Genomic DNA, 24,087 nt, shown 5'->3' on the forward strand with positions numbered 1-24,087 from the left:
CGCGTATAATATTCTTCTTACACCTTACGAGGACAGATACTTTGTGGCAGACACGCTATGTAAATATTTTAGTTCTAACAATAAGTTTATCGCTCTAAATCGAACATTTAGCGAAGCAAACATGCTCGGCTAGCAAAACAATCTTTCACAAACTCAGTTTCCCAGCAACTGATCGTCTCAACACTGCGGTTGCCATGGAGACAAGATGGAGAAGCCATACCGACTTGAGGCCCGACATTTAAGGTTATTAATCTGTCACTAGGTATTATTGGTTGCCATCATTTATGGTTATAATAACCATAAATTGTGGTTCATGCCACTTTTCACTGGGAGTGAAAATGTATGGAGGATGGTCACAATTATCTATTGACCATGAGTCCTCGTAAAAGTGAGTTTCACAGCAAAGGAATCACAATTTTGTGAATTGAACTCAAAGGGGAAAAAAGGATTCAGAAAATCAGTTTAATAACTTTTCAGAAACAGTTTAACTTTTTACAAAATATACAAGTTTTTAGTGACACTCCCTCCCCTTCCCAAAACATGGCATATCCCATTTACCATTACCATAATGTCATGTACATAGCTGGAAAAATGCTAAATAAACTGGACAATCCCTCCACAAAATCAATTTTGGTGGTCATCTGCACAGGGAAAAAAGAAAAGAAAAAAAATATATTCCAAAGGGAATTTGGCACATTTACCTCGACTCTTCATCATGCAATGCGATATGGACATGTGGCACATAGCCAATGACACACAAACCTACAGATAAGGGGGCAACCAGATGAAGATCTACTTTTATATATATATAAAAAAGGCCTGTATCAAAAGTACATGAAATCATCATTGTGATTGCAGAAGAGTTCTGCCTCATTCTTTTTTTGCACATAACCTATCCAGTCTCCATCTTTTGCGGTTAACTAACTACAACGTTGAAGTCAATTCTTCAGATAGAGAATACAGCAGTGGTAAAAATGGGTATGAACCTAAATTCTTTTACAGATGATCACAAACTTAGCCAAATGATGTTGAACATTCACTCTGCAGCCAGATACTTGACAGAAAACTGCCCTTTTGCTATCAAGTTACAGAGACAAGATACGAAGCCGTAAGAACAGATGGTACATGAAGGCCTGGCAGGGTTCTATTCGGGGAACAAGACTAGAGTGGATCTAACAGTCCAGTCAAAACAAGAAAAGAACATTGGAAACCACTCTGGTCAATGGCCTGCCATGTAAGTGCCTCGGCAAGTCTCCATCATGAACAGATGGCGAACAGGTAACATGAACAGGTAAAGAAAGTTCACCAATTATTGTCTATTCTCTGGGGAAGGGAGGGATGAATGAATGGCATTGGGTTGGGGTGGATTTCAGAAACATTGCTTGGGCTGTGTGTGTGACGCTGACTAGATGTTACGTGGTTTTCATCATCTTCCGCTTCTTCACTCTTTCCCGCCAGTCTACAGGGAGGGCCTCGAAGTTGGCATTCTTCCCAGCTTTTCCCCTGAAGGGGAAATAAAAACAATGACAGTTAAATAAAACAGTGAAGGTGAAATGCAGAGAGAACACAGTGAAACCACGCCGACTTACTGTCCCAACCCTCTTTGAAACTTCACTTCTTATTTTTCGAGTTAGAATGCAGAGTTCAGAAGAAAACGAGATGATTCTCAGGAGCCAGTCAAGCTTATACAGTATATGTGATAATCTGTTCATTTAATTAAAAAAAGGGCAATTGTGAACAATCTCTTAATGCAGCGATTTCCAACCTCTGGTGGTCTGCGGGGGTATTGCAAGTGGGCCGCCAAATCATTACACTGTAATTTTTTTTTAAACCAAAAAAAAACGTCCTGATGGACAGCTCATTGAAAACGGTAAGACTGAAAACGCTGCAACATGTTTCAGATGCTGTGACTGTGGAAAATAAAAAGTGCTCTGAGAAGAGAACGCATTATTTGGCCGAGAAAGGTTTTGAGATTTTCAAGCGGGCCCCGAGTTGAAAAAGGTTGGGAACCGCTGCCTCAATGGAATCGGTTGTCTGTGGCTTCTTACGTCATGAGCTGCTGTTGCTTCCACTCCTCGATGCCCTTCTTGTTGAGCAGATCCCTGTCCTCGTCACTGGAGCTGCTCTTCTCCTCTTCATCCAGCTCTTTCTGGATGCTCTGCCACTTCTTCACCAGAGAGGGCATTTTGGTCTTACTCTTCTTTGACTGTGGAGCGAGGGGGAATGGGGTTGTGGTGAGAGAGCAATGTGTGATGAGGAAAACTGCTCCTGCATGTTATACCATCTTTACATATTTCAGAAAAGAAATTCAGTCCTTAAGTCTTTGCTTCAGGTAACTATTGCTCTGGTTTCATACCAAGCCTAAAATGTCAACTCCAAGATTCAAGAGTCATGAGATTATTTTGGGGGGTCACGTGATGATTGTTGAAAAGAGAAAAAAGGGATTATTTTTCTCCCATGATGATTCAATCTCCCATACCAATGGTTTAATAATGTATTATAAAGATCTATAAAATATAAAAAGAGTTTCAGTGAGTGAGTGAAATCAGTGTGTGAATGCGTGCGCACTGTCGTTGGGTTCGGTAGCGCCACGAGGGAGGGGTCGTGAAGCCAATAACATGCCAATGCAGAGCGCTGTGTGAACGCAGCTTTGGTGCAAGTATGCCGCGCAATCGTCACATCACTAGTAGAAGACAAAGCAATACAGAAAACAATCACAAATCAAAGTGTAAAATATAAAGTGACATATGATGGGGGGGCAGTGTGTGTGTGTGTGGGGGTAGGATAGTGTCCGTGGGATAATGTCCGTGGGGGGGGGGGGGGGGAGACCCCGGCAACTTACTGACACTAACGTTACAATACTAACCTTATCCTTCTTCAGTTTCTTGGTCTTGTCTGTGGGCAGAGGTTTGGGTCCAGGGGGGTCCAGGGGTGGCTGGGATGGAGGCAGTGGTGGTTGAATGGAGACAACAGGGATGGGTGGAGCAGGGGCTTCAGGAGGGGGCGCAGGGGCAGCGACCGCCGTCATGCCCCAATACGCATTTGCTGGCATTACAGGGACTGCAGACACAGAATAAAAAACATACAACTATATAATTACAGAATATTCACTTCAAAATGTTGATAAAAGCATAGTTGTACTTAAAAGCTGATGGTCTGCATTTTTGCACGTTTCCCTTTTGATCTAAAATTATACATTTATTGTGTACACATTCCACTTGATGCCCTGAAAACTTTCATCCAGTAGTACAGTGATATTGTTCCTTCAGTGGACAAAAAAGAAGAAAGAAAGAACTGCGGTAGTATTTCTGAAAAATTGCTTGTTAGAACAGTTTTCAACAATGTACATCAAGTCAATTAGGATAGTTCGAAGACAAATGCAGTGAAAATGTGTTTTTCTTTTGTTCCCCACCATGTGATAAGTTTCTGCCATAGAAAAACTTCATAAAATGCTAAATGTTAAGGTATTGGTATATGTTTGCACAGCTGGACATTGTCTTTCCCATAAATCATCTTCTGACATCTTGAGGATTTTTTTTTTTACCTGCACAGGCAACAGGTTGGGTGTAGAGAATGGGACTGCTGCCAATAGTGATGGCTTTCGTCATCTGACCAGCTTTACGCTTCTGACCCTTCCCCACAAGGGCTGAAGACTCCACAATCTGTTTGAATGACAAGGAGCATGATAAAATGCTGCTGGGCACAGGCCCCTTATATTTTAATTTCACACAGGTAGCATTAAAATATTAATAGGCTATTAATAGCAGTGTCCTCGATTCATTCCATACCTTGGTGCTAGCGGTGCCTGCAAGTAAAGTAGACCTCCCGCTGCCATCTTCCTCAGTTCCAGGGGCTGGGGGCTCTCCATCATCATCATCATCATCATCATCATCAATCTCCATCTCCACCTCCATGAGCTCTCCATCACTGTCAGGAGGAGGAGGGGGTGGAGGTGGCGAGCCTGGGGGAGGAGGCGGAGGCGGGGGGCAGTCGGAAGGCGGAGGTGGGATTTCAGGAGGAGGTGGCTGGGAGGCGGTCCGGAATGGTGAAGCGCTGGGCTGAGGGGGGTCAGGTGGGGCAACAGCGGCAGAACTAGGCGATCCTTCTGAAATCAAAAGCCAATAATGCATAGCGTTATTAAGGAGAACATTTTGTGAAATTAGTTTGTGCCTAATAACGCATTGGAATTCATGACTAAGAAATTCTGGCACCAATACCACAAAGCTGCACACTTTTTTAATAGCAAATGAATTTAAAGGCATGGTAATTAAATATAATGTAGGTCAAGTAAAGTTCTTACAATTTAAAGTCACAATTATTAGACAGGCTATCGATCAGACTGACCTGTGATCCCAGCAGTGGGTTCAGATGCGGTTTTGGCATCTCCTTGGCTGGATGTCTGCTTCTGGGAGGCTTGGCTGTCCTTGAGCTCCTCTTCCTTTTCATCATCGTCATCATCGTCATCATCGTCATCATCATCATCATCTGCTGGGAAATCCCACTGGGAAGCACTGGTCCGGTCGTTCACATAGAAATACCGCCTGTGCTCCCTAAAAAGTGGGACAACAGAGATAGAAGGCAAGAGTCTCAATAGCTGGCCTTGCACCTGGCTGAGTGGCAGGATACCCTGGGACAGTGGGGCAAGGGAGTGGACAAAATGGCCACTTTGGGGGGGCGGTAATGTTGGGTTGGATAGCCACTTTAGCCATCCAGGAGACCGGCCGAATTGGGAGTGATTACGGACGTGGATAGGGAACCCACCTTGCTCTCAAAAAAACAAATAAATGAAAAACAAATCATCTTTAGGTCCTGAAAGTCTGCTCAAAAGTAGCATTCAGCAGCTCACACCACGGTTGTCAGAAATGTTCCATGTTTTAGACAACCATTCCCTCCCAGACACAGGAAGACGCCAGGGGGGAAGAATCATTAACAACCAAATGCCAGAAAACAAGAAGCACACAGTGAACTCTTTTTACATCAGAAAAGTCTTAACAGTTTTCTCTCAATCGAGAAAATAAAAAAACAGGAAGACATATGAAATATGATAAGAGTTGGTCTGACCTGCTGGATCCCCGTCATCGCTCCGTCTTCACCTTTTATTTGATGCGTGTGACACTCGTCTCTTCCGGGGCATCACTCTGTGTCTGCATTGCATTCGGGGGGGCTGTCGTCCTGTAAAGTGCAAGGCTCTCCCACACAACCAACCTTCCTACCATTACCCCTCCCTCCTTTCCACTGACTGGATCCCAGTTCAGTCTACCAACACCCTCAAAAGCACGGGCTTAAGGTGTCTGTGCTATTGGGACATGGAGTCCTCTCTGTGGCGGGTCTATTTAACGGGAACCAGGCTGGCCCAGAGTGGATGCTCCCTTGTCAGTACAGGCAAGGCAGAGTGCCAGGATCGCATCACAGAAACCTGAAGAGTTCTGCTTCTGGTCTGTATTCTGATCCACTTGGTTAAGCTTCTCCCCAAGTCATGTTACAAAGTCTGCAACCCCCGGCACTGAGGGGGGGGTGTGGTCACACGGTAAGGCTTTTGGGGGACGAGGGAGTTTAGAGATGTGAAAGGTAAGGAGCGCGTACCTGTCCCAGTGGCAGGACCAGCCTTTAGGGGTGGCGTTAAGTTCGTAATGTTTTATGTGTTCGGCAGCTTCTTGCAGCCGGCGGCGAAGATAGACCCCGTTCAGAGCGCCCTCCCTCCAGTCGGCGATCCGCGTCTAGAAAGACACAAAAGGAGCAAAAGATGCACAGAGAGATTGGGAGAGGAAGGGGGAGGAGGGACGGGAGAGAAAAGCCCAGAGAGTAGAAGTGGGAGGATAGGGAGGAGGCAGAAAGAAAGGACAGAAGAATCAAAAGATGGATGAGTTAACACGGTAGAATAATTACAGTAAGGTTCGACAATGACACCTTGTGATGGATCATAATGAGCATTTTAAATATTAAATACTGCCACATGGCTGTATGCAAAATGGTATGAAATAAAATTAAGTATTAAATATTTTAGAGGTCGCAGTGGGATGGCTACAACTGGAAGCTAGGATAATTTTGCTTAGAACCTGAATCCTCTCACCTCCGTTTGTAGCAGAAGCAAATGAAAGTTTGAGATTGTCTTTTTGTTTATCCCGAGGAACTCCATCTTGCTGGTTAAGGTGTTTGATAGCTCTCCAATCTGAAACTAAAAAGAAAAGAAAAAGCATGAATCAATTGTCTTACACTTGTCACTTTATGATCATTACCATTATCACCACCATCATTATCACTATAATTAATTAATTAATACCATTATGCTGTTGTTACCTTGAGCTCCGGTGTTTCAACCTCCTCTTTTACCACAGCCTTTAAAGCGGTTTTCTCCTCTGTATTGTCCACTTCTTCCTCTTCATCTACTTCGGCAGCCTTCTCTAAAATCTTAGATTGTGCTACAAGACACAAAATATGCATTTTTAAATAGGCAGGAAGGAATAATATCCATACTTAAGCAGTATAAAAGGTTGGTTGTTTCTAGTATAGAAAAACTCATACATTTTTCAATTGATACTTTTTGAGTTTTGGTGCATATATTATACCTTGCTCTCCAGATCCCAACATAATAAGCCTATAATCTATAATCAAATCAGGATTCTACCCCATCTCACGCAGCAAATTTCACAGATATAAGCACCTCGGTAAGAGAAGGATTGCACTTGAAACATGCCTGTTTATAGATGATTTGTACTATAGGTATGCACTTGAAACATGCCTGGCTGCTAATAGCAGCTATAGATTTGTAGTATTGCCATTTGACACTCTACAGATGATTTGTCTGTCATTTTAATATGTCTATATGGGTCTACATGTGCTGTGTTGTGCCACAAATTGCATCCTTGGACGACATTAAAGTTTTCTACTACGCTCCCTTAGTATACTCTTCCGGTCTCCTAAATGCCATTGGCGGCAATGGAATTTAGGAGGCCGGAAGAGAATACCAATTCCTACTATTGCCAGAGCCTGGAATGAACCGCCTCTATGAATAGTCCATTGTCTCTGCTTCTAATGATCCGGACTCACCTGTGTCTGTGTTCTCCTGTGTGTCTGACCCTCTACTGTTGGAATCTGGGCTCGCTGCACGGAGGAAGGCAGTCTTCCACCGGGGCTTCTTCAGAGGAAGGCCACGAGAACCAGAGGCTTCCTGGCTCGCCTCAGAACAAGGACTGGAGCCCCCTGCGCTCCCATCGCCCTCCTCCAGTGCCCGCAGCTCGGCCTACGAGTCAGAGGTTTGGTTAGAGCTACATCACACCGACTGGTTCAACAGTAGATCGCAAGAAATACGTTCAGAGACTTCACTTCTCTATAGCCCCTTTTACACAGCCTGTGAAAGCCACGATCGTTGCGGCATCATTACGCCTCGCCTCCTGTTTTAATGGCGAGCGATTTCCGGCAGTGGAGGCAGCATCAGCCCCTAATCAACGTCCGTTTAAAAGGGTAACCCACGGGAAGGCGGATTGAAGGGGGGAATTTATAGCATTTATAGCCTATATCCCAACCAATAATACATTTGACATTACGGCCGTCACAGCGATAAAAAGGGGAAAGGCATAAGTGAAAGTAAAAAGTAGCCTATACGATCCAGGACTGTAACATGGGCGCCAGGAGGAACGCTCCGTGCCCAGTGCCTACACGTGTTTATTTTAGCGTGCGTCTGCATCTGTGGTGAGTCGTGCTCTGAGGATTCCCTCTCTGTCAGTCTCCTCAAAAAAAATCCACAATCCGGCAGGTGGGCCTTTTTGTGTGCGTCTGATAAATCCCTCTGTAAGTCGTAGGTGAGGATATCCCCACTGATCAGTGCTAGTTCACATCTCCATGGCAACGATAGAACGTCATGCCAGAATGCCTGCTCGCGCTGTGTAAAAGGCAACGCTGCACTCATTGCGGGACTTCCTATTGCGGGATCTGTGTTGTAAAAGTGGCTGATGTTTCACAAGAACAAAAACAGCTCCTCTGCAGCACACAAACCCACCTTTTTCCTCTCCAGAGCCAGCTCCAGCTCCATAGTGTCTTCCTCTGTCTCCTCCTCAGCATCAGAGTTCTCTTCCGACTGATTCTTGCTCGAGAGTTCTTTCTGGACAGTAGGGAGTGTGTCTGTGTCACCCTCAGGCGTAGAGGGGGACCCGGGAGCGTCAGAGTCCACACTGTTCTCCTTGTCCTCCAAACCTCCAAGTAACTTTTTCCTCCACTTCTCCTCTGCCTCTTTCACTTCAGAGGGGATCAGAGGACCAAGCAGAGAGGCAGCCACTCCTCGACGCTCCTCCTCTTCGCTTGTGAGGGCTACAACACTCTCTATAACCTCCTTTAAGACAAGCATATGATGACAGATTAGAAATCTGACGTTTTTGGCTTCATAGAGTCAAGTTTATTTCAATTTGTATTCAAACTTGCCTTTACTTTTGGCTCCTTCTTTGGTGCTGGGGCTGTAGCGGATGCAGTGTTTTGCTCTGCTTGATAAGCTGTCTGCGCTGTTCCATTTCCATTAACAGCAGTGCTACAAAAGGAACACACACCAAGAGATCAGATGTCGGTCCGATGATTACCTTTACTCTATAGTTGGATTTCTTTACTGGAAAGGGCATCCAGAAAAGAAAAACAAACAGTATACCTGGCCCTTATAGGTATGGTCTTAATGTCTGACTTCAAGGCAAGAGCTATGCACATTTGTGAAACATACTCAGGCTTGTCTGTATGCCTATAAGTATGAGCAATGCACTCTAACCTGTGGGCGTACTGCGGCAGGCCTTGCACCTGATCAGCTAAATAGTGAGGTAACTCCCAGGAGACCTCGTTGGTTTGCGTGTTCCAATAGTAGTAGCATTCGGAGTTATCATCCCACACCTCCTGCCAGTCTCCCATTACCACATCCACTGCAATAAGAAGACATAGGTAAGACACTTATGCAGAACAAAGATTCAGGCTATATGTCATATTTTAACATCAACCATAAATAACCATGGGTTACCATTTAAAATTCTTACAAAGTTAGTATACCCTGAATTATGAGCGTTTATACCATGGTCTGGGTGAATACTCGATTCTGATTGGCTGCAGAGTGTCCATTAAAAAGTGATAATGTACAGTTGGTAAAGTCGTTCAGCCAAATGGTCTGTTCACCATTCATATCAATGCGCCATAGTTTCAACAGTGTTATCAAGATAGCAGTTTGAGCTCTATACCCCCGTTAAGGGTTAATATGGCACTTTTGTAAGTTGAGGGAAAAAAATTAGTCGGTCAAAGTAAGTATTTAAATCACCCCTGTGTGCTCAGTTTATCAAAAATAACTCTTATTTACAATTTTGATTTTCGTTTCGGAGATTTCCCTCCCCTGACAGAAGCTGGCTCTGAGCCATTAAGTGACGCGCGTGCCTCTGCAAGCTGAGCGGGGGCGAGCTGCGCCCTGCGGGGGCGAGCCGATGAAATGGAGGCAGAATCCCGACTAACAAAACTGCCCTCTGAACACGTGTGAGCATCATGTCCCATGTTGCGGTCTGAGCGAGGGGACTATTTTCTCTGCGGTTCTTAAATCATCTCCAAGGTTATAAAAACTAAATTTTGATTGCAAAACACATGAAAATATAAATGAATGGTGTTGTTTTGTTGGCAAGTGACCATGGTATAAGCGGGTTAATGCACTTCGAGGTGTCCATTATCACTTTTTAAAGGGACTTCGCGGAAGCAACCGGTCCTCAGCTGGCGCCTCGGACCGGTTCACGCTTCTCGCGTCGTCCCTTAAAAAGTGATAATGGACACCTCGTCGTGCATTAACCCTTACATAATGTTAAACCTTCCAAACACTGCCATATTGGTTATGGTGGGTGGTGAATTTTTCCACTCAAACAGTCACTTTGGAAAATTTTCCAATACAGAATTATTATTTTTTTGACCAATATTTAAAAAAAAAAAACATGTTTTTTCAACTCAATCAGAAATTGTGGCCAGGGGGATAAATATCGTTTCCTTCTCACACTAAAATAAATAAATAAATATTGCTTTGTTGTATTATAATAGACACAGCAAAAAGAGCACACTGCCAACCGAAATATTGCAGGACAGGCACACTTTTATTTTGAAAACTACACAGATAGTTACCTCCAGCTAATGAGTACTGAGTATTGTACTCAAACTCAGTCGCAGTGCTTTGTTGATCCTGTCCCTCTGCCGTTTGCTGAGCATTCAGTTCAGGTCTTGGCGGGATGGTAGCTGGGACTGAAGGGTCAGATGTGGGATCATCTGAACTTGGCTGAGTGGTGATTGCATCAATTTCCTGCACCAGGGGAAGGACATTTGGGATTCATATTTTTTGTCAGAACTACCGGTAATCATTTTCATTCCCAAGAATGACTCCTATTTTTCTTAACAATCCCTGCCCATCCCATTAAACAATAATGACATTTCTTAACCCTCGTATTGTGTTCGCTTTCGTTCATCCACCTGCTTTGCATTGTCTTCCCGGGTCAAATTGACCTGAGCACAACAGGAGGTGCAAGACTAGGCTTAATTTAGTAACCCACCTAAAATCAATTTTAAAAATTGGAAAACAAAAACTGCAGTCTTACTAAATTGCTTAGGATTTGGTGAGATAGGCATAAAAACATAAAACATGAGCCCCTATGCTATCCTGACAGTCAGGATTTTTCATTTAACTGCTCTCAGCCAGACACAGCCGTCAAGGTACTAGTCACCGAGTGTGGATATTATATTTGTGACAAAAAGTTAATTTATTCAGGTGGGCTCATTACATTGTAACGTAGCGGACTTGTTTATATAACATTACTGCTCTCTGAACAAGCTCGCCAAAGTAAACTGTGTATAATTTTAAATATACAGTTAAACATCAGCGCTGATGGTTAAGGCAGGAAGCAAATTATACATACCGCCATGAAGTTGGCCAGTGTACTGTCAATGTCGCCTGACTGGTCGTGTTGAGACTTCACAGTTGGATGTTGTGAGTCTCCAGCGTCCTCGTCATCACTGTCCCCGTAGGCTCCAAGGAGGGACAAGCCCACTAAAGGTTGAGACAAAAGATTGATTTGTTTGACTATTTCTCCATATATGTGAGCAAATGAAATTCGAAAGGCAGTGTCACACACACACGTGCACGCACGCACTCACACACAACACTTACCTGCGGCCTTTACTGTGGGGGCCTTCATGTTTGTGCTTCTTTCTTTCAATAATCTGTGTGCGTCTCCTTCCTGTTCGTCTGTAAATAGAGTTAATCACATTGTTAAGCTTCCATTGTGGCTAAAGGAAACTAACACATGAATTTAATAACTAGTAATGTTAAGATGATGGCGAGACGCTTTAACTTAAAATAAGGGACTCATCCAAAGCTTTTCATAATGTAGCATAACGTTAAGCGTAAAATAAACATTAAGGTTAGCCAACCCGGGTTCATACAGACATTACAAGATGAAATTCAATGACTTCCAAGTACTTTTTCAGACAGTATTTTTTTCATTCAAGGACTTCACACAAAGCAAAAAATTCATTTTCAAATTTTTAAATATTGAGTTTTAGTGGTGGTAAATGTAACAAAACAGGCCAAACTGTCAGTGGTCACTACGTGTCTGTTCTCACATCAAGGTCAAAACTATGGCCAATATCAAGTCATTTTTTGCAAGTCAGGTCTTAAGTGTTTTATGGTTGTAATGGGTGTTTTAACATCTGCTAACATGTTTGCTAACTGTATGTACGAGCTAACTTTCACATTACCATGTCAGGTACCTGATCCAGCATCCCTTATTTTGATACTGCAGAGTTGCATTTAGCGATTGTTGTTGTTTGAGCCTTGTGTGAAGTTATTATAGCCAAAGGTTATGACAAATTCCACAGGAGCTGCAGGTGTGCTGCCCAGCATAGTGTAACATCAGAGTTGCTGCACCTTTACTGCATGCAAATGCAACATTGGAGAGTGACGGTTATGCGTCAGGGAAGAGAAAAAAGAAAAAGAAGCTGAGCAAGTTCTGATTCTGAACACACTTTCGTTATAATCACTTGATGAACAAAAAACGTGATGCAACTCGTGACCTCTCTGCACTGATGATGTCACTATTTGATTGATGTCACAGATGGTGTCACAATGCATGAGTAGAGGGATTTATGACATCACAGATGTCACAAACAATACATAGTGTAAAGAGGCAGTTGGGCAAATCGGGAACTTGAACTTTATTACCATTATGTAATGCTAGTTAGCTAGCTTAGATTAATTGTTCAGCAGCCGTTAACTGCACTCATTTAACGTTAGCTAGCGAGCTAGCTAGTATGCTAACCGCCGCAAGCTGCGTTATAGCTAGCTAGTTAACGTTATAAATATATTTATGTCGGACTCGACGACAATGTGACCTGTCACGGGTGACTAATCATCAAGCAGCAGGCGTTAGTTGAATTAAATATTCTTTTGTTATAGCTAACGCTAGATGCGAATGCGATGGGCCCATTCTTCTCAACCCGAGACGTTAGCATTAGCCTGTCCGCTAGCAAACTAAAGCACTGAGCACGCTACATTTACCTTCTGATCCCGAAGCTGCCTCTTCCCTCTCCCCAGAAGCAGTCCCACTGCGGTGGAGCCCAGGCCCAGGAGGTGACAGCTGGATTATTGTTCTCCGACTCACCGTTCCTCCTGCGAGACGAGTTTTCTTTCCCATCCCTGCCCGAGGGCCTCTAGTCCGCTGGGGTTTTGATATCGAGAACCGAGTGCGAACGAGAGGGAGGTGCTCGTTGCTGAGCTGCTACAAAAGAGGCGATTCACTTCCGGGTCAAAGGGCGTTCCGTCTTCGGCGTTGTTGTCGTCAGTCGTCGAGCTGCACACACAGAGCTAAGCGGGGGGAAATATCGGACAGCTGATAATCCAGACATGTTTATTTTTGCTACGTTTCTCAGCCTGGTCTTGCGTGCTGCTGTCACGTTTATATGCTGTAAATGATGTTGGACTCTCAGTGATGCGAGTAACGTTAGTAGGTTAGTAGTTAGCTCAACGAACAAGTCATGGTAGGGCGAAGAAAAACAATTAAGAAGCTTCGGAGGGGAGACAGCCACTGACATACAAGGTTAGGATCGAGAGAGCTCAAAGGCAAAAACTGCGCAGGAAGACTGGATAACTGGTTACTGGAGACTGGAAGCACCATGGCGGGTGCTGCGCTGCTGTGGCTGCAGGATGTGGCTGCTGTCACTCTCTACAAAGCCCGTCGGACTTTACTTCAGGCTGCCATCCTTTGTTGTGGTCTACTTCTGCTGCTTTGGGTGTCTATCTTTCTCTATGGAAGCTTCTATTACTCCTACATGCCCACTGTCAGCTTCTCTGCCGCTGTGCACTACTACTACAGGTCTGACTGTGATGCCTCCACTTCTGTACTTTGCTCATTCCCTATGGCTAACATCTCACTCCTGAAGAATGAAAAAGACCAGGTGATGGTTTACGGTCAGCCATATCGAATATCTTTGGTGCTAGAGATGCCGGAGTCTCCAGTGAACGAACAGCTGGGGATGTTCATGATCAAGATGACTTGCTACACCAAGGGTGGCAAGACTGTCTCATCGGTGTGGCGTTCTGCCATGCTGCATTACCGCTCTAGCCTTCTGCAGACACTGAGCACTTTCCTGTTCTCCCCTCTGCTGCTGACCGGCATGGCAGAGCAGAAGCAACTAATAGAAGTCGAGCTCTTCGCAGACTACAAGGCCAATGCTTATGAACCCACTGTCGGTGCAGTCATCGAGCTCCAGTCTAAACGAGTGCAGATATATTCATCCCAGCTTCGTATCCACGCGTACTTTACTGGAATAAGATATGTGCTGTACAACTTCCCCTTCATCTCTGCAGTGATCGGCGTGGCCAGCAACTTCACCTTTCTCAGTGTCATTGTCCTTTTCAGCTACCTGCAGTTCATATGGGGTGGCCTGTGGCCTCCAGAACAATTCAGGATCAGTGTCATGTTGGGGGACAACACACGCTTCCAGCAGAGGAAAGAGGAGGCGCGCAAGCGCATGGGGACGGCATCGTCACAAACGGAGCCCGAAGCGCCCGGTGTGATTGGGTCTGTGGACGACCCATCTGATTTTCAGGGAAATGACACGGCACTGGAGCCATCATCAAAGAGGGCCTCAGTAGTGCCTGACGCCCTCGAGGCTGCTGAGCCTGATACGAGCAGCGAGGGGCCTTGTGACTCAGAGGGTCCTGAGGAGAAGGAAGGCTCACCTTCTGTGTTGGAGGGATGCCAGTTGCCTCCCCAGGCTGAATTCACTCTCCGACAGAGACCCGGGCCCTGGATGAGCCTGTGAACCACGGGGCTGCATGCAGACACATATGATGCCAATATAATGTGTCCGTTTCTTTCACAGGTGCGAAAGTTATTGGGCAGACTCAAGCAAGTCATTGGCACAAATACAGATGCATGTGAAAATACTCACTGTCTTGTTTTAGTTTAGGCTTACTGTCCTGTCTTGATAACATGTTTACCTCATTGTAGTAACCTCATTGTAACCTGAAAATGTTTACTCGCTTCTTTTGGCTAAGTGTTTTGTGCCATCTGAGTTCTGATGATACCCACAGCAGCAGGGTGTGTTACATTCCTCAGTACTCCTTCGCTTGTCCAACAACAGTCAAGATATATTGCCAGTAGGCATTTGGCATTATCATCAAGTGACAGCCATCGAGTTAACACACCCTTTTGAGCCAGCTGAACCTGCTCATGTGCTGCTGCATCTGACATCGAGGTGGTATTTTCGCACATTAAGAGCAGCTTACATTCAGCTGTCAGTACACATCCTGCCTATCCTCCCATCATAAAAAAGGCAATTGTGATTCAGGTTGTGCTTGTTCCATTTACCTGTTCAAACATCAGTATTCTTGATCCTACTGTTGGATGCAAATCATCAAGAATGTTGTATTGCATCATACAACATTTGTCCATGTACAGTAGTTGCCCTGTAAGGGTGAACGTGCAAAATAAGCATTTTGCATCCTCAAAGCCGCATTTAGATGATTGTTTGTAATATATTTTATTTTACATTTTTCTGAACAACATACGAACAAGACAAACAGGCTCAGACACAGGAAAACAAAAGAGAGAAAAAACAAACAAACAAACAAAAACACATTATCAACATTCAGTGTGATGTCGTGCTACCAGTCTTGTAAGGTGCTTGCTTATATGCTTATAAGTATTGTGCCCAGGATCCCACACAGGGGATCCATGGGGAACCAGTCTGGCGAATCACCCGTCGCCCCCAACCTCAACGAGATACATTAGAAACGGGTCCTAGATGGCAAGAGAATTTCCATCCGTATAACAGAGGTCATATCCGTCAGCCACAGACAGTTTAAAAGAGGGTGAGGAGGGGGACTTCCATTCCTTCAGGATTAGTTTCTTGGCAACAGTTGTCCCTTGTGTCAAAGACTGTTGCACAGCTGTAGGGAAGTTCAGAGAAGACTGAGCAGCCAAAGATGGCGAGTTCTGCCTCCGGCTGAAGCGCGATTTTGTAGGCCTTAGAGTACCAGTCAAATATTTTGGCCCAGAATCCTGTTAGTACCCATTTAGATGATTGACCTAAACATTCCTCATGACATTCTTTCTCAGAGACTCAGAGCAATTTGATTTGGAAATTTTGCCTTGTTTTAAACAAGTTAAAAGATTTTTGTGTGGGTGTGTGTTGGGGATTTGGTGCATTTTCAGTGCATATTCATCTTGCAATTAGATAAGTCCCGCCTCACACCTCAATGTTATTTAACTCCCATAGCACATTTAAAGATCCAACATCATTGCAAAGTTGTATTTAAAGATCCAACATCGTTGCAAAGTTGTACTTCATTCCCTGCTATGTTTGTAGCAAATGTCTGTTACACTGTAGTTCTTAAACCTGCAGTTTGATGTTGTAAAAATGGTGTTCTCTTTTATTGTTTTGTTGTCACAGGGGACTATGAAGGTATTTTAGATAGGTATGTTAGGCAATATGAGAACGTTATCTATTCTTAACTTTTAAGTATTTAACCTGTCCCTGAGTTACATAGATGAGAAGGATAAGTGAAGTTATTCTATGGGAAATGATGCTGATCAATAGACCTAATAAAGTTAAGGTAATGGAATGTGGCTGTATGTTTTTTACCTACACTGAAAGGGAATTTTGGCTTCAGCAAGTTTATGGAAGGCTATGTGCAAGTTGTTTAGGGTTTGCTACTAAAGATATTGTTAGATAAAATAAGACATGGCAGTGCACTTCTAATCTGTGATGTGTCTTGCCGTTCTCTGCACTGCAAAATATCATTGTACATGCCTCTGGAATTAATACAAAAGTCAATGTTATTTATGTGTTGATACAAATATAATAAATGCTATGGACACATAATGGTGCACCTCACTTTCTTTTTTTATCTCAATTTCAAGTCTTGGCAACATTTCCCACCTTTCAGATAGCTCAAGATATGCTGTATATGCCCATATACATTTTAAAACTTGCTTAGTTTCAGCTTGTACTGAGTGTATTTGTTATATAAATACTGTAACTGTACGTTTATGATCTAACAGTTAAGTGTTTGGTGCTTTGGTTTTTGGCTTGTGAGTGGCCCATTGACATGAAGGCACATTTTGACTTTTTTATGCCTCCGCCGGCGATAGCCAGGCCGGAGGCATTATGGATCCGGGTTGTCTGTCCGTACGTACGTATGTCCGTCCGATGTTCGTTAACGCGATATCTGAGGAACGCCTTGACGGAATTTCATCAGATTTGCCTCAAACATCGACTTAGACTCAAGGATGATCTGATTAGATTTTGGTGGTCAAAGGTCAAGGTCACTGTGACCTCTCGAACGCCATTTTCAAGCTTGTTAACGCGATATCTCAGGAATGCCTTGACGGAATTTAATCAAATTTGCCTCAAACATCGACTTGGATTCTAGGATGAAATGATTAGATTTTGGGGGTCAAAGGCCAAGGTCACTGTGACCTCTCGGACTCCATTTTCAAGCTTCTTAACGCAATATCTCAGGAATGCCTTGACGGAATTTCATCAGATTTGCCTCAAACATCGCCTTGGACTCAAGCATGAGCTGATTAGATTTTGCTGGTCAAAGGCCAAGGTCACTGTGACCTCTCAAACGCCATTTTCAAACTTGTTAACGCGATATCTCAGGAATGCCTTGACGGAATTTCATCGAATTTCCCTCAAACATCGACTTGGACTCAAAGATGAACTGATTAGATTTTCGTGGTCAAAGGTCAAGGTCACTGTGACCTCACGAATGCCATTTCCAAGTTTGTTAAAGCGATATCTCAAGAACGGCTTCATGGATTTCTTCCAATTTGGCTCAAACATTAACTTTGCCTCAAGGATGGACTGATTACATTTTGGTGGTCAAAGTTCAAGGTCACTGTGACCTCAGGAATGCCATTCCCAAGTTCGTTAATGCGATATCTCAAGAACGGCTTGATGGAAGTTCTTCTGATGTGGCTCAAACATCGGCTTGGACGCAAGGCTGAACTGATTCCATTTTCGTTATCAAAGGTCAATGTCAGTGTGACCTCTCGAATACCATTTTCAAGCTTGTTAACGCCATATCTCGGGAATGTCTTGATGGAATTTCTTCGAATTTGCCTCAAACGTCACTTGGACTCAAGGATCAACTGATTCGATTTTGGTGGTCAAAGTTCAAGGTTACTGTGTCATCACGACCACTTGTTTCATGCTCGTTAACGTGAGATCTCAGCAATGCCTTGACGGAATTTCATCTAATTTGCCTCAAACGTCCACTTGGACTCAAGGATGAACTGATTACATTTTGGTGGTCAAAGGTCAAGGTCACTGTGACCTCACACACCCAATTTCCAAGCTCTGTAACGCAACATCTCAGGAGCGCCTTGATGGAATTTCTTCCAATTTGCCTCAAATGGCGATTTGGACTCAAGAATGAACTAATGGCGGAGGCATAAATCCACGGTGTGGTTGTTCTAGTTTTTACATGCATTAAGTTGAATAGAAGGTGAGCAAGACAGAAGAACAAGACAATGATGAGAATCAGTTTAATGGTAATTCAAAATGTGAGTCTGCTGCATGCTGATGAGGGCAAGGCCAGCCAAAGTTACAACTTCAGATTTACAACACTGCATTTTGCCACCTGAAAGCTGATTCTAATGCCAAGTTAAAAGGTGACTTGAGAAGGTGTCCCACATTGTATGTAACCAATGATGAAATGTAAACTTATGTTAAAAGAGATGTCATTGCTCGGGTGACATCACTGATGGCATCACAATTGCTCGAGTGACATCACTGGTGACATCAATGATGACATCACAATTGCTCAAGTGACATTACTGATGACATCACAATTCACTGATTTATGACATCACTGATGATGTCACCATTCATGTGACAGACACCGTCTGCAAAATCGTGACTAACACCGTCCGCCCCAAGCCCCCAGGAATAGCGCTGGGCTTTGAAGCCATTTGAACATGCTGGCGAAGCTCTGTAATGCAAGTCACGTGACGCCATGCAGCCCAGAAAGGAAAATTCCCATCCACTTGCATGGGGACTCCGGCAGCTGTTAAACCCAGGGGAATTTTTTCCGGGTGTCACTCAAAGTATAAAACGACTCTTTTAATTATCAACTAATTTTTTATGGGGCATTTTTTTCTTCAGAAGCCACTAAGAGCCGTATACGGGGGTATTTTCTTCTTGTAATACAATCCATGGGTGGGAGGGGTGGGAGACGTCATGGAACACGTCATGGCACACATGCGCACTTCGCCTTGGGCTGCATAGTCAGGAAGTAAAACCAGGAAGAAAAAGCCCCCATGATGGCTTCATGCGCCAATGAGCTACCTCCGTCCGAATGCATGGGTGGGCGTGGCAGGTCCCCTATCCAGTTCTTTTAATACATCCATGGTCCGCCCCCTTAGGCAATTTTAGTTATGATGATGATGATGATGATGATAAGAAACACATTTCCATACATCAGTGTTTCTCAAACTATGGGTCAGGACCATAGACTGTAGGACAGGACCCAATTTGGGTCCCGGCCAATTGGTCGTCATGGCAACTCATTGCCATATGTTTTTTGTGAGTTTGGGTCCAGGGACTGGGAGACACAAAATGTATCTTTTGGGTCCCAAGATGAAAAAGTTTGGGAATCCCTGCAGATGTATACTGTAAGTGCTGGTACAGTATGCAGCCCATTTAAATCTCCCTTTTTGCTGTTTCGCTCAAAAGCATGCAAAATGCCAAAATGATGTATTATGGAATGATAGTTTATCTTATATAGAGTAGGATTTATGTTAAGTGGAGCACTGAATTTTGTTTGTGTTGGTGAGATCATATTTTATAATCTGTTTCAGAACCGTATGGCGATGATATTAAAGCCCATTAGCAGTCTTTATTCAAAGCCACAAGCCCAATCTATCAGATGAATTATGCATTGGTCTGGATAAGGAGTGCACTAATTGAGTTTAACCATCCATCATTTGTATTAAAACCTCACTGTATTTAACCTCAGCAGGTACAGATATTATCTCAGAGAAATAAATCTTATCATGAATTATGTTCGTTCACTGTGAAGTACGAACTCCCAAATAATTTTTGAGTTAGTGACATCTCTCTATCTCTTCTCTTTTGTTGAATTTATGCTTAAATTGTCCATTTGTTGACATCAGGATTGTCTCAGGCCAAAGAAATATTTAGGTGCCCTGCAGTACATTCAACAATTTAATTAACTTAACTTTTAATTAAATCTGAAAAAAAGATGTTTATCAAATAAACATACATATTTTATACTTGCCAGTATTGTTTTGATTCCAGAGATGTGCTAGTACAATTTCCAAGAAATATGCCATGTAATATGAGATGAAATAATTCAAGATAATTTGACTAAATGACAAGAAAACTCGAAACCATCTCAGACCATAATGGCCTATTAGTTGACTTAGGGGAAATGACCATGAAAATGATACTGTTGCTGCAAAGACTCATCTGACGAGCCAAACACAGTTTTAGAAATTGAAAAAAGAAAAGATTAATTCAGTGTCAAAATGTAAAAACATATTTTTTCTTGTCCTTTTCACACCGTCCATGCTTTTTGTGGCCAACAAACAACTGGAGCTGCTTGTTACTTTGTATCTCAGGTTGAAGTCCATATCATTGGGTTCACCTTATATGGAACAAATACCACCAGGCTGCTAAGTGTTCCTGTTGAGTGTCGTGCTGCGCTGGCGAGCCTTTCCACAGCTGAAGGTCAGCTTGTTCCTTGACCCTGAGTGCTTTATTCCTCCTCGGGCAGTACTTCCTTGACCTCCGCTGTCGTCTCGCTCGCCGGTTTCGACCCATCATCGTCCTGCTCATCATCTGAGCTGTCCGCCCAGCGCCCAACCCTCCTGACCCCCTCGCCCACCACCGGGACGTTAACACAGGGGTTATGGTCATAGATGACAAGTTTCAACCCCTGCAGGTGGGACAAACCTGGAAAGTGGCGTATTTTGTTCCGGTCCACGTCAATGACGGCGAGAAAGTGCATCTCCAGCAGCACAGGTGGGAATTCTGCCAGCTGGTTCCCAGCGAGCCAGATACTCCGCAGCTCCTCCAGCCCTCCAAGCTCCTTAGGTACACTCCGAATCTGGTTATAACCGAGGTGCAGGGTCTTGAGATTGGGGAGCTCGCAAACCACCCTTGGAAACTCAGTGAAGCAGTTAGTCTCCAGCCATAGAGTGTTCAGCTCCTTCAGCTGTCTCAGCTCTCTGGGGAGGCAGTACAGCCTGTTGTTGCCCAGGTAAAGGATACTGAGTTGGGGCAATCTGCAGACAGCTGCAGGAAGCTCCTCGAAGCAGTTGAAGTCGAGCGCCAGCAGCTGCAGCTTCCTCAGGCCCTGCAACTCCGCCGGTAAGCTGCTCAGGTTGTTGTCGCTCAGGTAGAGCTTCACCAGCTCATCGAAGGCGCAGGCGGCCACGGGCAGGCGACGCAGCTGCCGGCTGCTCAGGTCCAGGGTTCGATCCAGGGGCATTTCCTTCAGGTCGCCCACTAGGAAGCGCTGACAATACTCTGAGGGGATGAAGGCAATGACCCCCCGCATGACGTTCCCCATCCTGCTGCCTTGCTGGCTGGTCACCTCCTCATCAGTTTAGTGCCAGACAAGGGGCTGCATGGAGGGAGACTCTGGGCATCTCTTATAGACTCTCTTCCACCGCCCCTCTGAAGTTATTGATCTTAATACTATGCAAAAAAAGAAAAGTGTAACAATGTAATACAGCAACAGCAGGCACGGCAATCACAGCAACACCCTTTCATTTCATTAAATCCATGCTGGTGAGTCATTTCAAAGCATCTAATTGCAGTGAGAAGAGGGTTAGTATATAAGCATCACCGATGAGCAAAAAGAAAATAGGAAATAGAATTAGTGTAAAGATTTTCATTATTATAGTTTAAAAATACCTACTTTTCAATGGCTCCCTATGTTGTCCATGATCGCCCAAAGTACGCCATTTGTTTATCGAGAGAGTACACATTGTATTCCCCTGTTAGATTTCCCCTGTGCCGTCCCGCTCTCACTATCTCTCAGTGGCTTTGCCCCTGACTCTCAAGCGATAGCAACCACTAGCTGCTCTCTCCTCCCCATTTGTGTCTAATGACTTTCCCCCTTTCTTCTCAGACATGACAGAGGTGGAGAGGGAGACAGGGAGGGGCAGGCTGAGGGTTTTCAGAGTGCCACGGATAAGCACAAGAAGTGCTTTGTGATGAAGGCCATTTACTGCATTACAAACATCCCAGATACAGCTCAGGGTCTGTATGCCTCCGATCCAAACAAGCAGACCTCTCCACAAGCTACTGAATGATGTGCAGAGTTCCTCGCCGTTTGCAGTGGGACTCGGTTCATGCTTTGAGCTTGTAGGTGTTTTGCGTTGACTGAGATTGTAATAACTCATTGGGTGGTATGAAATGTTTCCTGCAGGGAATGGAAAATGAAGAAACAGACACCCCAAATAAAAGAAAAGAAAAGAGGCGTTAGCTCGGGGGGGTTGGGGCGGGTGGCAGGGCAGGTCTGTGTTTTGTCAGCACCACGTGTGCAGTGTGGATTCAATACACTTGCATGCAAGGCCATTCTTGATGTAAAAAACAAACAAAAACAAAAACCTGCAAATCCTAAAGCTTATTTCTAAGATATTCATTAGGCATACTTTGGAATGACATTTTCCATTTACATGTCATATCGCAATGTTTTATTCCTGAACTTTTAGAAGCAGCTTATCACTCCTGTCAGTCGGAGGTGTGATTTGCCCGTGCTATCTCATGTACCCTCATTAGGGCTATTTTCTAACCAGATAAAACTGGGAAGGAATTTCATTTTCCTTATCAGAGGGGGCACTGGCTCTCCCCACTCTGTTCACTGACAGACTGTTTTTAGCACTTGTCCTCGTCCACTTATTGTCTGGGGGCCTCTGACAGGCAACAGTAGTGCTCAGGCTGGGCAGAGGAAAAAGTAGCTACCATATGATTGATTGGCACAATAAACACCACCATCACTGAACTGAACGCAGCCGCTTGCAACTAATGAACGTGACAGTGAGCGAGAGTTAAACAGCGCTCTTTTCTGACCTGGATAATTGCCCGTTGTGTTTACATGCGTGTTTGTTTACATAAGAAACCGCAATTGCAGTCTACATCCATGTCTGTGCAGACTCATAAAATATATGTAGTAGTGAAGACTTTGAAGGAATTAAAAAAAAGGTAATGTGTATTTTTTGTGTGCAAAATGGAAGTTATCACTAATTGACATGTATGATAGAATTGAATAATTTCCAGTGAGAAACATGCTGTCTTCACTTAGAGACTATTTTTTTACAGATGACTGATAGGGAGCTTCGTCACATGGTGTGTAATGACACCTGAAGCTCAATATCAGCAAAACCAATGAGCTTGTGTTGGACTACCAGAGGAACAGGAGGCCTCTTGTCCTGTTTGTCATCCAGGGAGAGGAATTGAAGAGGGTGGACTCATAGAGGTATTGGGGTCTAAATCAATATAATTAATGTGATTATTATTATTAGGTCAACTTAGGTGATTTTGGTGTCTGCAAAAGTGACAGCGTTTTCTCAGCTACAGTAATAAGCAAGACATCATGATGTCACAGTGAAGTTGACCTTTGAACTTTTGGATATAAAATGTCATGACATCACATGTGAAATTTTGTCATAATTAGCATATGATTTATTTTTTAGTTATGCCAACAACATATTTTGTGAGGTCACAGGGACCTTGACCTTTTACCACCAAATTGTAATCAGTTCATCCTTGAGTCCAAGTGGACGTTCAGATGTAATGTAGTGCCAGATGTAATGAAATTCCCTCCAGTTGTTCATGATATCACGTTTATGAGAATGCGACGGACGTGAGGTCAAAGTGACCTTGAGGTTTGACCACCAAAATCTAATCAATTCATCCTCTAGCTCAGTGGTTCTCACACATTGTCAAGGACCCCTAAACTGACACAAATTAGACCACAGAGCCCCATTTGATATATTTTTTTGCTTTTAGATGTTTTATTACAAGTGTATGAAACCTGTGCCGGCAATTCAGCAGTTTAGACAAGATCATTCAGGAAAGTGTTTAATTGTTGCAACAAGTGAGAATCTCAATATGGATACAGCCTGTGTCTCAGCTGGAAAAAGCTCTGCTAGAAGACTGGATAGATTATTCCTGTCCTTGGAGTCCACAGTTTCTAATGAAATATCGCTTTTTCGGATACATGTTGTCTCTCACTCCCTGCTCTGAGCCTTATCTTAAACCTTGAAAACAAAGGAGCGACTGATCCTGTGGTATGCAGCTGTGTCTACTATAGAGAGAAAGAGAGAAACCTAAGACTTAATAGTTAAGCTATGGTTAATACTTTACATTAAAGACTGTGATTAATAATAACACATAACTAAACAGTGAACATGAATTCCTATCACAAAACCCATGACCAAAATAGTAATACATTCTGCTTAAGGATGGGATAGTGAAAAAAAAAACGGGTTCTGGAACCCTCTCGTCTATATTTCAACGTGGGCGGGGCCTGAGCAAACCCCAAGTCCACCCCCCCAC

At 43.8% G+C, this 24,087-nt stretch overlaps 3 protein-coding genes across 6 annotated transcripts; 1 reads left to right on the forward strand and 2 right to left on the reverse strand.

Moving 5' to 3' along the window:
• Positions 1-456: 456 nt before the first annotated feature.
• On the reverse strand, positions 457-12,688 carry fnbp4 (formin binding protein 4). Of its 4 annotated transcripts, none has more exons than XM_083654317.1 (17): positions 12,542-12,688; positions 11,153-11,230; positions 10,902-11,032; positions 10,117-10,291; positions 8,747-8,894; positions 8,422-8,518; positions 7,997-8,326; positions 7,048-7,240; positions 6,298-6,419; positions 6,071-6,175; positions 5,584-5,717; positions 4,345-4,550; positions 3,789-4,105; positions 3,545-3,662; positions 2,867-3,060; positions 2,049-2,206; positions 457-1,503 (listed from the first exon to the last, which is right to left on the reverse strand). In XM_083654317.1, exons 1-17 carry the CDS (start codon positions 12,675-12,677, stop codon positions 1,413-1,415), a joined length of 2,733 nt encoding a protein of 910 aa, XP_083510443.1. In that variant the 5' UTR covers positions 12,678-12,688; the 3' UTR covers positions 457-1,412. The 4 variants fall into 4 exon arrangements, with proteins under 4 accessions (XP_083510443.1, XP_083510442.1, XP_083510444.1 ...); XM_083654316.1 differs by having other exon boundaries at positions 8,416-8,518; XM_083654318.1 differs by lacking the exon at positions 12,542-12,688 and adding an exon at positions 11,755-11,896 and having other exon boundaries at positions 8,416-8,518.
• Positions 12,689-12,871: 183 nt separating this feature from the next.
• On the forward strand, positions 12,872-14,504 carry LOC310792609 (seipin-like). Its single transcript, XM_083654326.1, has one exon. The coding sequence runs from the start codon at positions 13,156-13,158 to the stop codon at positions 14,305-14,307; it is 1,152 nt and encodes a 383-aa protein (XP_083510452.1). The 5' UTR covers positions 12,872-13,155; the 3' UTR covers positions 14,308-14,504.
• Positions 14,505-20,275: 5,771 nt separating this feature from the next.
• Positions 20,276-21,091, reverse strand: lrrc10 (leucine rich repeat containing 10; the record flags this gene model as incomplete). The annotated part of the gene is made up of 1 exon (XM_083654328.1): positions 20,276-21,091. The coding sequence occupies one exon, from the start codon at positions 21,089-21,091 to the stop codon at positions 20,276-20,278; it is 816 nt and encodes a 271-aa protein (XP_083510454.1).
• Positions 21,092-24,087: the final 2,996 nt, after the last annotated feature.

The sequence above is a fragment of the Poromitra crassiceps genome (genome assembly GCF_964638095.1).
Source record: "Poromitra crassiceps genome assembly, chromosome: 18".
In the NCBI taxonomy this organism is placed as follows: Eukaryota; Metazoa; Chordata; class Actinopteri; order Beryciformes; family Melamphaidae; genus Poromitra; species Poromitra crassiceps.